General features: G+C 43.5%; 1 protein-coding gene across 2 annotated transcripts; it reads left to right on the forward strand.

The window, feature by feature from the left end:
- The first annotated feature begins 1,002 nt into the window (after window positions 1-1,002).
- Window positions 1,003-13,009, forward strand: ldlrb (low density lipoprotein receptor b). 2 transcript variants are annotated; one of them, XM_056409952.1, is made up of 18 exons: window positions 1,003-1,291; window positions 5,197-5,322; window positions 5,651-5,773; window positions 5,991-6,380; window positions 7,148-7,270; window positions 7,410-7,532; window positions 7,792-7,914; window positions 8,067-8,195; window positions 8,276-8,447; window positions 8,591-8,818; window positions 8,956-9,074; window positions 9,213-9,352; window positions 9,850-9,991; window positions 10,108-10,260; window positions 10,359-10,535; window positions 10,969-11,043; window positions 11,187-11,347; window positions 11,466-13,009. In XM_056409952.1, exons 1-18 carry the CDS (start codon window positions 1,210-1,212, stop codon window positions 11,502-11,504), a joined length of 2,625 nt encoding a protein of 874 aa, XP_056265927.1. In that variant the 5' UTR covers window positions 1,003-1,209; the 3' UTR covers window positions 11,505-13,009. The 2 variants fall into 2 exon arrangements, with proteins under 2 accessions (XP_056265927.1, XP_056265928.1); XM_056409953.1 differs by having other exon boundaries at window positions 5,991-6,368.
- Window positions 13,010-13,933: the final 924 nt, after the last annotated feature.

Below are 13,933 nucleotides of genomic sequence, written 5' to 3' on the forward strand. Positions count from 1 at the left end.
TTGTTACACTGATGTATTTGTTCACTATGAGTCCGCGTATACGAGGTCAGTGAAGTTGATGTTTTACTGACTTGTGCACAGCAGGTGTTGTTAGAAAAGTACAACGCACGCACGTGTACAGGCGCATTCACAAAGCCCTCTCAGCGCGCCTCTCTGTGGGCGTGGTAACGGTGTGATGATGGGTGGAGCAGAATATATTTAATCCAGCCGCTTTTTCAACATTCCAGGAATAACTCCCACAACTCCTTTAACCAGGAGCCAGACTGAGGTCCTCCCCTCTCTCTCTACACACACACACACACAAACACAGGATCCCTTCATGGAAATTCACCCCCCTTAAATGTCACCGTGGCCTTGTCTTCTGAACCAAACCCATCTCCACTTCAGAGACTCTGATCACGAGCTGATTAAGGCCATCCATCCATCGGGCACTGAGGCCTCACTCCTCGTCCAACCTTTGAAGCCAAAACACACCGATGAGTTTATCTGGACCCAAACTGAGCTCAATTATAAACTGACTGGCCATGTGTATCACCCTGCAGTCCACCCACAAAGCCCTGCTGCACATGCTCACATGTGGTTTCACATAAACACAGGGTTTCTTTATTCTCCCTTTTCTCATGTAAAATGATCGCAGCAATCCTGATGGAAGGGTGTGACTGTGGTTTGATGAATCTTGGTTTCTGCAGATATACATCCCTAAACTGCTGCTTCTTATCGAGACTGCTATCTCATCACAACACTCCACTACCTTTCATTCATTCTACCATTTGCACACACACCGGTTTGGGAGGAGGAGATTGGTGGATGGAGGAGGGATGGAAGTACGACGTACACACACACACACACACACACACGCACACACACGCACACACACGCACGCACGCACGCAGTGATACAGCATACTTTGGCTCCTCCCCCCGGCGGTGCTCAGGTCCATTTCAAACATCACACCACTGCTCTAGCCCCGCCCTTCTATCAGCCTCATAGATAATCGTTGAATGTGACTCGGACCCCACATTATATTTCGCTGGCGCTCGCCTCTTTACGCACAGCCTCTCCCGCTCCGCAGTCTGCCTTCTCCGTCGGACCAGAAGCTCTTTTATTTCACCCACTCATCCGGCCGTGAACTCGCCGCTCTCTCCATCTCTGCGCTCGTCGTAGCTCAACCCCAGTGGCCATTTAAAGGACGAACAAGGAGGACTGGACATGTTCGGGATGCGGAGGGGACTCATCGGGCTGTCCACATGTTGGTGCCTGCTGATGCTGCTTCATTTCTCGCCTCAAGCAGGTAAGAAACGGGATTTCCTGGCGAGTGTCTTTTCCGCAGAGGGATGCGCCGATGTGTCGAAGTTGGTGAAGCTTATTTATTGCGGTTGCACACGTAACGTATCCACTATACTCCACCAATCAAAGTTTTCTTTGAATATTTTGCTATTGGGATTGTTAATTTGGTCCATTACACATGTAAATGTATTCATAAGCTTCATGCGGTTGAATGAGAAGAATTTCAGATGAGAAACGTTGGGATCATTCTGCATTAATACTTACTAATAATAATAACAATAATAAACGTGATATCTACATTAAGTACATGCTTCATAAATGAGTAAGAAATACATTGTGGTTTACTATTTGGAAATAAATGAATCAAATGTACGCACCGCGCTGCGATTGGCTCGTTCCCCTCTAGAATGTAACCGAATCAGCCAATCAAGACCGTCCGTGCGACCGGCCTGCTTCAGGTTTCAGGTGGGCGGAACAAACGCGGAAACAGGCGGTTGTCAACGAGAAATGGCGCAGCTGAAAACACCAGCTTGGAGGCATCTGCCTCTCTGCCGCGCACTGGAGACACTGGGATGCTGGGAAATAATATGTGAGCGTCATATTGAAGATAATAAGCAGCAGTCCTAAAACACCACTCACATACAGAATCCACTCTCCTCTACATTTTTTCACACTATGTGTATGGTACTTTACTGGAAGAAGTAAAAGGAGAAAGAGTGAGATAAAAGACAATATAAAAAATGCAGCATCAAGGCTGTTGAGAGAGAGAAAAAAGATTTAAAAAGATGCTTGTTTTGGCTTCTCTGAGATAAACATAGTTTATTATGTTCTCTCACACATGAGCCATATTGGGAAGTGGTGAGTTATAGACCATGTATAGAGTATTAATTAATTGGCATGCACTAAAACGAATTATAACAAATTAAAATCATCCTTAATTTGAGTCTGATATCGTCTCCATTCAGGTGGGCCACAAATGGATTATTTCAATGTCTTTTATTTTGTATGGTAATAACACAATTGGTGAAGGCCATATAATCTCAACTCTGGTCCATAAACTTTTCAGATTAAAACTGTTTAAAAATTCTTTTTGGTCAGTTCATGGCTCACGTCCATTCACCATTAGATATATAGGATTGTGTGTGTGTGTGTGTGTGTGTTGGAGGGGAATATCCACGTGGGCCTTCCTTCTCTCTGTATAGAGCTGGTTGGTTTCATGTATTCACTCTGTGTTTAGCATACTCCTGAAATGAGGCACAGCCGTGTGCTGTCGTTAAGAAGGGTTAGAAAAGAGCCACGGCTTTTTTTTTTAAAGGGAAGACTCAACTTTTAGACTACGGTGAGTCACAAGGACAACACTTCCACCTATCAATCATTTAGAAATATGTCTGCAGAAGAAGTAAAAGGAGAGGGCTTCAATTAGAGGGCTTCAAGGGAAAAAACCTGACGTCAAGTGAACGCTGCAGAAGAAATGTGCAGCAGTTTGATACGGCTATACACAATCAAGTGTGGCAATAACTGCAACTGAGTTGAGCAGTTGGGTCTATATATAGCATGAACCCAACTGGACTCGGCCACATTACTACAGAGACCCATATATTCAATAACCCAGAAACCTCTCTGAATTTGTCTTAATAAAGTACAGCTACATTACTACAGAAGTGGCTTCCTCCTGGGCCACATGCATCATAAGTATTTATTAACTACGTTTGAGTCAATAAACACACCTCTTTGGGAAGTGTTTTTGTGTGTGTGTATAAAAAGGAATACATTGTTAGGGGACAAAGGTCACATGAAGTCACAAAGGGGGATTGTTGTCATCCAGCGTAGTGATGACGACCTGTCTCACCTCTTCTAAGTATCTGCCATTCATTCCACCGGCTTCTGCTGTCAAACAAGTATGAGTGTTCATATATTTTGGAGTGAATTGTAGCAGTCTGGTGTGTGTGAGTGTGTGTGAGAGGGAGGTTGTACTCAAATGGCCTTACATGGTGGTGTTATGGGCGGTTTGCTGGTTGTCAAGTTTACACTGTGGGTATAAATAGCATCGGAGAGACGCAGTTTCTCTGCAGAAGCAATTGATGCCCTCTGCTTGAGAGACTGTTTACCTGAAGCACCGAACATATGCTCAACAACACATGTCAAGTGGGATTACTGAGTCAAATTTGAAGGAGATCTCAAATAGTTATTGTTGATTTAATAATAGTTACGACAGAACTATGAATAACTAATACATGAGCTTTTCACGACAGAAAAGACTTCCCGTAAATATTTAAAGGAAACGTCTTGCTGAACATTATTGTTGACCTACGTGTGGAAGCTGTAGGGAAGATTAGCAGTGGAAAATAAAAACACGGGCCTCAGAGACGAGGTCGGGAGTCTGGAGGGCAGCGTTTAACCCACTTCCGCTTCCTCCTCTGCGACTTGAATAAATGAACGGTTCTCATGAAAGGAAAGTGAGCGAGAGCTGCCTGTTTTTCATTGTACAGTGAGTCACCGCATATCTTCAGGAACAGACGGAGCATGCTTTGGAAACTTTATTCCCGGAATCCACGCCTGCCCTCCCCCTTGCCCATGTGTGTGTGGGTGTGTTTTCCTGGTTTACCTGAAGGCGTGAGTGTATGGTTACACAGGAAGAGCCTCTCACGATCAGCCAAAGTGTTCCCCTTAATCAGTGAGACCCTGAATCGACTCAATGTTCCCAAACAGTAGAGCCGATTCAGAAGAAACATCACTTCTGTTTTTTGTATATGCTTCAAAGCAGGAGGAACCTGATACTTGGTAGTAAGCCCAGGATTGAGAAAGCATCCTCTATCCCCTATTTTACAATTTCCTGATTGGCCATTCTGTTGTCATCCATCAGACCGGTACTGTCACTTTTCTATCTGTCATCCTTTATTGACACACTCAAGTCAAGGGACTTCCTTGTGTTTAGAGTCTCCGCCTCTGTCTGCGGTCACCGTGATGACGCTGTTATGAAAAATGTACCAATCAGCAACTGGTGGTGTGATTTTTCGACTCCTCCCATGCTATTGTCTTAAAGGGATAGTCTGTCATGTGCCCAACCTCCAGGTCACAGGAGAGACTGGCAGTGCAGAAGTGATGGAGGAGGAAAGTCAGTCGAGCGTGAAATGCCTCAATGTCGATTTCCCCTCTCTTCGCTTTCACTGGCGGTTTTGTCGAGGCAGGGCAGAGAAGCCGTCGCTACTTAGATGATAACACAATTAAAAAGAGGCCAGTCCAGTTACAATACCTGAAATGTGGCCGGGTGTAGCCGGCTTTTGTTTTAAGTGTGACTGCTTTGCCAGAGTGTACACCGACAGGAGAAGCTAAGATGTGAATGATTGATAAGTGGATATTTCTATAAGTCTGTCTTTTACTCCTATTTATGATATTTTCTTCCATTTAATAGTTTCTCCTCACTCAGTCTCATTTGTTTAATGTACATTTTTTTAATATGGACTTTTAATGTCTTAAAGGTGAAAGGAAAAGAAGTCAAGTTTAATTGATTTGTGGATATAACTGCATGTGTGTGTGATGGAGGAATGAAGGAAGACGAGGCTACACATGTTGAGTTCCCGTAAAGGAAAGGCTTGCTCTGTCCAAAACGATGTGACATTAAATACATATTACTTCATATCCTGTTCTGAGTAAGGGAACCACTCAGTGGTGTTCTCTGAGTTTTAAGAGTAGTTAGCAAATAGGAAAAGGTGTAGCTTTCACAGTTATCTCAAGCGTGGCTTTCGATAGTGCCATGTGTAATTTCCAGTGAATTATTAACCCCACCAGTTTCTTTTGTGTGGACACAAGCTCATTTTTCTGCGAGGTGCTGATGAGCAGAACCGTGTAAATTGAGCAGTAAATGTATCAGTAGTTTGTCCTCATGACCAATGGTTTCCTCACTCACAGATGCAGCCTTCGTGTGCAGCTCCACTCAGTTGAAGTGTGCAAATGGGAGGTGCATCACCCGCAGGTGGATTTGTGATGGGTCCGACGACTGTGGTGATGGAACTGATGAACTGCCTGCAACCTGTGGTGAGTTATTTCATCCCATCTTGAAAAGGAACTCCAAAATATAGAAAAATAACGTCTGTGCATGGACTTTGCAACACTTCTGGTGTGAAAGCAGCATCACACGGCGAAGAAAAATGGTGTGTTGCCAAGATGTCGGGAGACCATTTTTTTTACGACCAACAAAAACGGCCCGAGATTGCTAGTGTGAACCAGGCTATATTGAGTGTGTCTTGACCCCCGCCGAACCCCTGGGGGTCGATGGGGGTTGACTGAGATAAATGTATCACAGGCCTTGTCTATTAAAAACACGATATCGTTTTCAATTCTTACTTTCGGTTTCTGTCCTCAGCAACCAAAACATGTCTGCAGTCAGAGTTCAGCTGCGGCGGTCCCACCAACCAGTGTATACCAGGAGGCTGGCACTGTGACGGCAAAGCTGAATGCATCAACGGAGCGGACGAGAACAACTGCAGTAAGTTTCACACACGACTATTTCACACCTTTTGCTCCATTCGAAAATCCAGGGCCATCTCGGGCCTCCACAGGAGCCTCGGTGTAAGGTTATTAATTTATAACAATAAAATACATGCATATTGTGTTGCTTTCTTGCGTGGATTTCACATGTGACACATTTCTAGTCCCAACATGACATTAAACTCCTCTCTTCTCCCGCTGCTGTGTCCCCACAGCGGCCAAACAATGCGCCGCTGGCGAGTTCCGCTGCAGCAACGGCCAGTGTGTGTCCCCAACCTTCGTGTGCGACGGCGACGACGACTGCTCAGACGGCTCGGACGAGGCGTCCTGCTCCAAGCCCAGCTGCAGCCCGCTGTCCTTCCAGTGCAACAACTCGGTGTGCGTGCCGGCCCAGTGGAGCTGCGATGGAGACGCGGACTGTGCCGACGGGTCGGACGAGTGGCCGCAGAACTGTGTGGGACGGCAGCCGGACAAGGCGGCGCAGCGCTGCGGCCCCGACGACTTCCAGTGTGCCAACGGGGAGTGTATCCACAGCAGCTGGAGGTGTGACGGAGGCACCGACTGCCAGGACCGATCGGACGAGGTCAACTGCAGTGAGTTCCCAGGTGGAAAATAATATATATAGCAATATATAATGTATGTTTAATATTAGCATACTTGAACTTGAAGCCCTACTAATCATAAGTATACTTAAAGTGTGTTATTTTGGAACAACTAATGTTGTACTTAATATATTTAAGTTGTGATTAAATAATATTTAAGTACTATTTGAAGTGTATTAAGTATATTTTTTGTGCTAAAATGGAACAACTTAAAGTATACTTTTAAACATTTTATTTAAGTACATGACTGTGTATGTGCTAATATGCACACCCATAGTTCACTTAAATGATATTTTTATTGTATATTAAGTATATTTGAAATATATTCTAAATATATTAATATTGTGATTATAGTATACCAAAAGCATACTTTTGGTATGCTATAATCACATTATAAATATAATAATATTGTGCTAATAATATACCAAAAGTTTACTTTTGGTATATTATTAACACATAACACATATATTAATATTGTTATAATAGTCTACCAAAAAAATATCCGTGAATAGCATGAATAATTTACTAATTACAACCAATTTGGTATATTTAAACTCAATACATTATTTCAATGCTAATTTAGAGCATACATTTTGAAATATACAAAAAATATGTTTGAAAACAAAGTTTAAAGAAGTACATTTAAATATTTTAAATACATTAAAGTATATATAAGGATGCTCTCCTCATTCTGTCATCTGATTCTTTTCCCAATGTCTCATTTAACCATCTCTCTTTCTCGTTTTCATCCATTTCTCTCCTTTCTCTAGGTCGTCCCACCTGTCTACCAGATGAGTTCCAGTGTATGGACGGTGCTTGCATCCATGGCAGCCACCAATGTGATAATGTACCCAACTGCAGGGACCTCAGTGATGAGTTTGGCTGCCACACAGGTGACTGTTTTACCCACGCACTCAACTGGAAACAGATGCTAGTATTTTAGGACCCGTAGAAAAGTGGCATGTCTCTGCAGAGCAGTCTCACCCCATTTAGATTACAGTTATATTCACGGTCCCTTGTTCTTCTCCATAGAAAATGTGTGTGAAGCCCCCACGAAGTTCAAGTGTCACAGCGGGGAGTGTATCAGCATGGACAAAGTGTGCGACAAAAAGAAAGACTGCAAGGACTTGTCCGATGAACCTGCTGGAGAGTGTGGTAAGTGATGTCTTGTTTTACCATCATCAGTCATCAGACCAGGAAGTGCATCAAACTTCATGAATACGTTGCCACTGGTAGAAAAAGAAAAAAGTGAAAGTACATCACTGCCTGGAAAATATGATTGGACCAGCTAGCCGAGCAGACTCCGCTAAGTGGTCTAGATAGTTTGTGGTTTGAATGAGTGAGTTTACTGTGTGTTAGGAAAACGGTTGTCAGGGATACTGAGTAAGCTCTGTGTGTTTTTGCGTCTCCACAGGCAGAAACGAGTGTTTGACTAGAAACGGTGGCTGCTCCCATTCCTGCAGCGACCTGAAGGTCGGCTACAACTGCTCCTGCCCTGCTGGATACAGCCTGAAGACAGACAAGAAAACCTGTGAAGGTGAGAGGAGGGAGTCTGACTAATCAAATGTCACCTGTTTAGGCTTAGGTCGTGACCAGCTTTGCATCATGGAAAGTCTGTATTGACTTGTCTTTGTTTGCCAAATGCTGTCTTTCAATTTGCACTTTGGCCATCTCTTCCCCCACATGCAGACATTGATGAATGTGCTGAGGCGGACACTTGCACTCAGATCTGCATCAACCTGCCCGGCAGCTACAAGTGCGATTGTAAGGAGGGTTACGAGATCGACCTCGTGAGCAAGACATGCAGGGCCGAATCAGGTAATGCCCGGAGTAGCTGTCGTCTTCATGGCCTGTAGATTTGTAGTGATAAAAAAAAAAAAATGTTTTCTTCCCTCCAGGCACCGTACCCACACTCTACTTCACCAATAGACACGAGGTGAGGAAGATGACGGTGGACCGCAGAGAGTACGTCCGACTGATCCCCCAGCTGAAGAACGCGGTGGCTCTGGACCTGGACATGTCTAACAAGATGATCTTCTGGTCCGACCTGTCTCTGAAGAAAATCTACAGGTAAAAACTTTACCGATCTGTTTCTGTGCCTCTATCAAGGAGTGCTGTGCCAGAAAGCCGATATCTAGAACTCTGTATTGCATTTAACTTCATTTCATCTCGCTTGAAAGTAAAACTCCCCACCCTCTTGTACGTCCCGACAGCTCCAAGATAGACGTGGCCGGTAACTCCTCCTACCACTCTGTGGTGATTGGTAGCGGCATTGAGGCCCCAGAAGGCATTGCGGTGGATTGGATCCATGGCAACATCTACTGGACTGACGGCGTTTTAAAGACTATCTCTGTGGCAACGACAGATGGCAGCAAGAGGAAGACCCTGATCACTACAAACCTGGGGAAGCCAAGAGCCATCACAGTCGACCCTGTCAATAAGTAAGTGAAGGTTTCAGACAGAGGAGGACAGATTTGCGAATTTTCTGAAATTCTTTATATACATTTTCTTTACTTTGAGATCAACTCGAGCTTTAGTTGTGATTTATTATTTCTAATTATGTTTTTGTCCTCTATAGCTTTATGTACTGGACCGACTGGGGTCATGAGGCCAAGATAGAGAAGAGTGGGTTGAATGGAGTGGATCGCGTTGCCTTAGTAACAGAGAACATCCTGTGCCCCAACGGCATCACCCTCGGTAAGCAAATGAAGTGTCATGGAAGCACTACATTGAAACCAATATCCTCAGATTAGACTGTATCATGAGCACGCGCTCATATTGACGAGTCAAATATCTTTTAACATGCCCTCCTGTGTTCCTGCTCCCTTCGGACAGACATGGTCAACCAGCGTCTGTACTGGGTGGACTCCAAGATGCACACTCTGTCCAGCATTAACGTGAACGGAGGAACACGACACAACCTCATCTCCGGCGAGGAGAAGCTTGCACACCCCTTCTCTTTGACTGTCTTTGAGGTTAGTGATCAAGTCAATGCATCCCAAGATGGACGTCAAGTAATTGACGGTATAATGTGTTGGAGTCATTTCATGGGTTTGCACAAAGGGCTGCTCTGAATGAAGAGTTGTAGTCAAAATTATTGAGACATGATCCACTTCAAATGACTGCATAAATCAAAGGAAAGGGGTCCTGGCATAAATATCATAAACATTTTAATGTAAAATGTATCCCCCCTGGTTTATTCCTCTTACAAAACCGATGTACTTAACGACTGTATTTCAGACCCATTAAAAAGCAAAACTGGTCATGCATGGTGAACGTTATGCAGATGAAATGGCTTGGAAGTATAAAGTTAGAGCTGTGTGTGTAGCCTACTTTATTCCCTCTAAATTTAGATCACCGATGTTAATTAATGAATGTGTTTGTGTTTGAGGAAACTTAAGCAAATGATGAATGTATTGAACAAAGTGTACTGTAATACTCAAAGTGCATTTCTCTATTTCTCTTTTAACAGGACAGAGTGTTTTGGACCGACTTGATCAACAGAGCTGTTTTCAGTGCCAGCCGCGTGACCGGGAAGGACATCACTCAGCTGGCAATGGACCTGTACCAGCCAGAGGACATCGTGCTGTACCACAACCTCAAGCAGCGAACTGGTATGTAGACGTCACTCGACCGGAAAGCTATTTTAACCAACAAACAAACAAACAAACACTGTCAGGGCCGTATCATGATTTCCGATGTTTCTTGTGCCCACATGTCTCTCTTGTAGGTACAAACTTGTGCAGAGTTGATGCCAATGACAATGGAGGATGCGAGTTCCTGTGCCTCCCTGCCCCGCAGATCAACAAGCACTCGCCTAAATACACCTGCGCCTGTCCTGACCACACTACCATGGGGCCCGACATGAGGACATGCGTGATTAGTAGGTTCCCTCCCTTGCACATGGCTCTACAAACACAATGAAATGTAACAATGCATCATGTCGGTAACCTTTATTTTTATTTACTTACTCACTCCCAGCAGCCACAGTTGCCCCTCCTGCCAAAAACATGACGCCCAAAGCTCCCACTGAGCCTGCTACAACACGCAGGCCGGCTGTCACCACCACATCTACAACTACCACCATAGTTACCAAGAAAGACACAACGACCTCCTCTGGCCCGCAAAGCACACAGCAGCCTGCCGCTACTGCTCAAGGTACAGGAAGGGGTCCTGGATTCAGGGGATACATGTTATTTATTTGCATTGTGTACATGTTAGCATGCTGAGCCTAGCATTTAGCTCACGGCATCGCTGTGCCTGAGTAAAGCCTCAACGAGTAGCGAGCATGGCTGTAGTCTTATTTAAAGATTGGTTATATTACAGCTAGGTCACCACAATAGTTTTATAAGGGAGTCAACTGGTACAATGCAGCATGCATATTGTTGTTATGGTTAACTGCAGTTTGATTTATACTTTGCACAACGATTTCAAACTGTTGATTTGAACACTTCCCAGCATGCCTCAGAAGCATTAACTTTCTGTGGCCAGGGAACTTATCAGTAAACGTAAAAGTTGTACATGACTCATTATGATAACTTTAGGGAATTCGATAGAGAAAACTGTTATATTGTATTTTCTGCTTTTTCAGGTAACCGACTGGCAGCCTTGCCCGAAGAAGCCCCTTCATCCCCCTCGATTGCTCTCTACGTCATATTGCCAATCTGTAAGTTACTCATTTCAGCTCCTCGTGGCTCTCTGTCGACTACACACCCACACATGCAACCCTTAAAGGGCTGTAACCCGTACTAATAATGTTCACTTCTTCCCCCGACATGAGTGACCTCCAACTCCTCTTTTGCTCTGCAGTGGTCATGTCCCTGCTGGTCTTTGGAGCAATGTTTCTGTGGAGACATTGGCGTCTGAAGAACAACAACACCATCCACTTTGATAATCCAGTGTACCAGAAAACCACAGAGGATGAGATGCACATCTGCAGGAACAGCTCTGATGGCTACGTTTATCCTCAGGTAGCTTCACTTTGATATCAAGTCACTTTATGGTTCCTTAAATATAATCTCTAAAAATAGACTGCAAATATGTTGTTTTACAGCTTTGCTTATTCAGTGTTACTTTCTTTTGTTGCAGAGGCAAATGCTAAGCATGGACGACATGGATGTTGCATGACCGTGAGATAGCATTAGCTGTATTTAAAGGGATTTTCTTTTTCTGATGCAAACGTGAAGCAACAGAGGCCTTTTTTATTTTACTGCTGCTGGTTAAACCCGCCCCCATGACCTCATTTTGTGTCTTATATTTCTTACCTCAGCGCTGTGCCGTCCAAGTCGGAAGAAAATACTAAGAAAAAGAAGAAAAAGAAAGAATTTTAAAACGTTAGTAGCCTATGACTAAATTAAGCAAAACAGCAGGAAGCCATTTAGTCAGACCACAAAATGACTTCAGGATGAAGGATTACTGCTTGCTTTCAGAAGATGAAGCCTTGACTCAGCTGCTTGCAGCTATCTAAAAATTGTCTTGCTTTGCCACCAACACGGTCAACTCATTATGTCGATCAAATGCACCTCACGTAAGTAGGACAAGTTTAACATGAAAAGCCTGACCTATACTCTGTCTTTATTCGTGTGCCTTCCATCAACATTCTAGTTATACAACAAAGTTAATGGGATGTGCATAAATGCCTTACTGACCTCACTACCTCCCAAACCAGTTTCTGTGGTAGTTAATGCGATAGGGCTTTAGCAACGCGCAGTGATGGCCTTTTATTGTGAGACTGCGACCTTCTCTTCTCCCGGGTACAGGGTTGCACATTTAGCTGGCTCCAATATCAGAGTCTTTCGTCTTAATCATCCATCATGTCTCCAATGTGAACCCCATTTTAATTTTATTTTAATTTTTGCCCTTTTGTGACCTGTCTTTAAGAGTGTGGAGAGTTGGTTTACATTGTAAATGGAAAAGCTGCTTTTCTGAAGTGAAACCGAAATGAATAAACTTTTTTTTAATGAAGACAATCAAGTACAAATCATAACACTGTAAATAGTTCCTGTAAATATGGTGTAAAACTCTCTTAAATTCACTCTTATACTTTTGTACAGTTTAATCAAGAGATATTGTAAATATGTCAGATTCTTTTATTTATTTATGGAAAAACATGAGAGACGGTTTTTGATTGTAGTCATCTGACTAAATACAGTAATATTATATATTAAGCCAGTATAACCGTTACACTGTAAAGCTGTTGCCTAACTTATGTTCAATCAAAGCTCTGGTCATGCTGCTCAGTTGTGTGTGTGTGTGTGTGTGTGTGTGTGTGTGTGTGTGTGTGTGTGTGTGTGTGTGTGTGTGTGTGTGTGTGTGTGTGTGTGTGTGTGTGTGTGTGTGTGTGTGTGACGTCCTGTACGAGTTACTACTTACAAAGGAATGCTAAAGGACCTCTCTTTGTCCCTGATTCGATTGTTTACTTTTTCAGGGATAAATGACATAATTTATATTGCTTCAGCTTTTCTGTTACGATGACTTTTTGTTTTCACTGTGAGATTAGGGTACATATAGTGTCGTGTGCAAAGCAGCACCATATATGTACCGACAACAGCCGGCTTGTTAATGCACATTGCTTTGTTTGTTTTCAGTTGTGTTGGTCTTTTTCTAAATAAAAGAAAAACTCTTTAAAAATACCTGTCTTTCTCTTGAATGATGGTCGGTTTTGGTTTTACGACAGGGTTTTATTATTATTGAACTAAACTGGGACATGTGGGGGAATCACCAGGCCTGATGATGAGATTATATGAGGACACAAGACATAAGCTGATCTCAGTACTGAATGTCTTGCAGAGCTCTCTGCTGGCAAAGCTGATTATCTCTAGTACAATTGATGTCCATAAAACCTGTTCATTGGCCTTTGAAACGTTGCCAACGCACCATACAAACGCAGAGTGGACTATCAGCGCCATCAGACTCTGCTTTTGTCTCAAGAGCAGATTTGTAATCACATGACGGGTGGGGGGTGGAAGGGATTTAATGTTCTCATGACCGGGACGACACAAACAAAAGTGTTCTCTCTCATTTGACTCATCGGCTGGTTTCACCCGATGGTTTTAATAGCATCCGACAGCGTCGTTGCTCTCACAAATGTGTACGCTCTCACTCTCCTGCTTTCATCACGAGTCCTAGAAGGACGACTGTATTTCTGCAGATTACTCCGATGTTATCTGGTGGTTTACAATCTGGTCATGTCATTTTAAATGACTAAAACTGACCTGGCTTTGGGTTTGGAAATGATTTCATGACCTGTTTTCTTTATATCTCATAAATCCGTAATGACATTCCAGTAGCATTTTGTTTTTTATCATGTTCCCCCAATTAAATAAGGAGAACATAACCACAAGCGTTAGATATAAGAGGAATAAGAGGGCCGTTTGAATCGTCCGGGATGGCATGATACGCCAATAAAAGCAAAGAGCCAGCATACATCCTCTCAGTAATCTAATATATTTCCGTCATAATCTATGTTTAATATTGGTTCCTGTCTCCATGATGACAGCAGTGCTCTGCCCGCTACAGTACATCAGAGTGCAGCGGGGGTGGTCAGAAGGGGAAGG

Source organism: Pseudoliparis swirei, chromosome 24 (genome assembly GCF_029220125.1).
Source record: "Pseudoliparis swirei isolate HS2019 ecotype Mariana Trench chromosome 24, NWPU_hadal_v1, whole genome shotgun sequence".
Lineage (NCBI taxonomy): Eukaryota > Metazoa > Chordata > Actinopteri > Perciformes > Liparidae > Pseudoliparis > Pseudoliparis swirei.

Excerpts from the sequence above, each read along its gene's own strand:
- ldlrb (XM_056409952.1), top strand. The coding sequence starts at position 1,210 with ATGTTCGGGATGCGGAGGGGACTCATCGGGCTGTCCACATGTTGGTGC. Across the intron at positions 6,381-7,147 it reads CAACTGCAGTGAGTTCCCAG|GTCGTCCCACCTGTCTACCA; the intron begins GTGGAAAATAAT and ends TCCTTTCTCTAG. Across the intron at positions 8,448-8,590 it reads TCTCTGAAGAAAATCTACAG|CTCCAAGATAGACGTGGCCG; the intron begins GTAAAAACTTTA and ends ACGTCCCGACAG.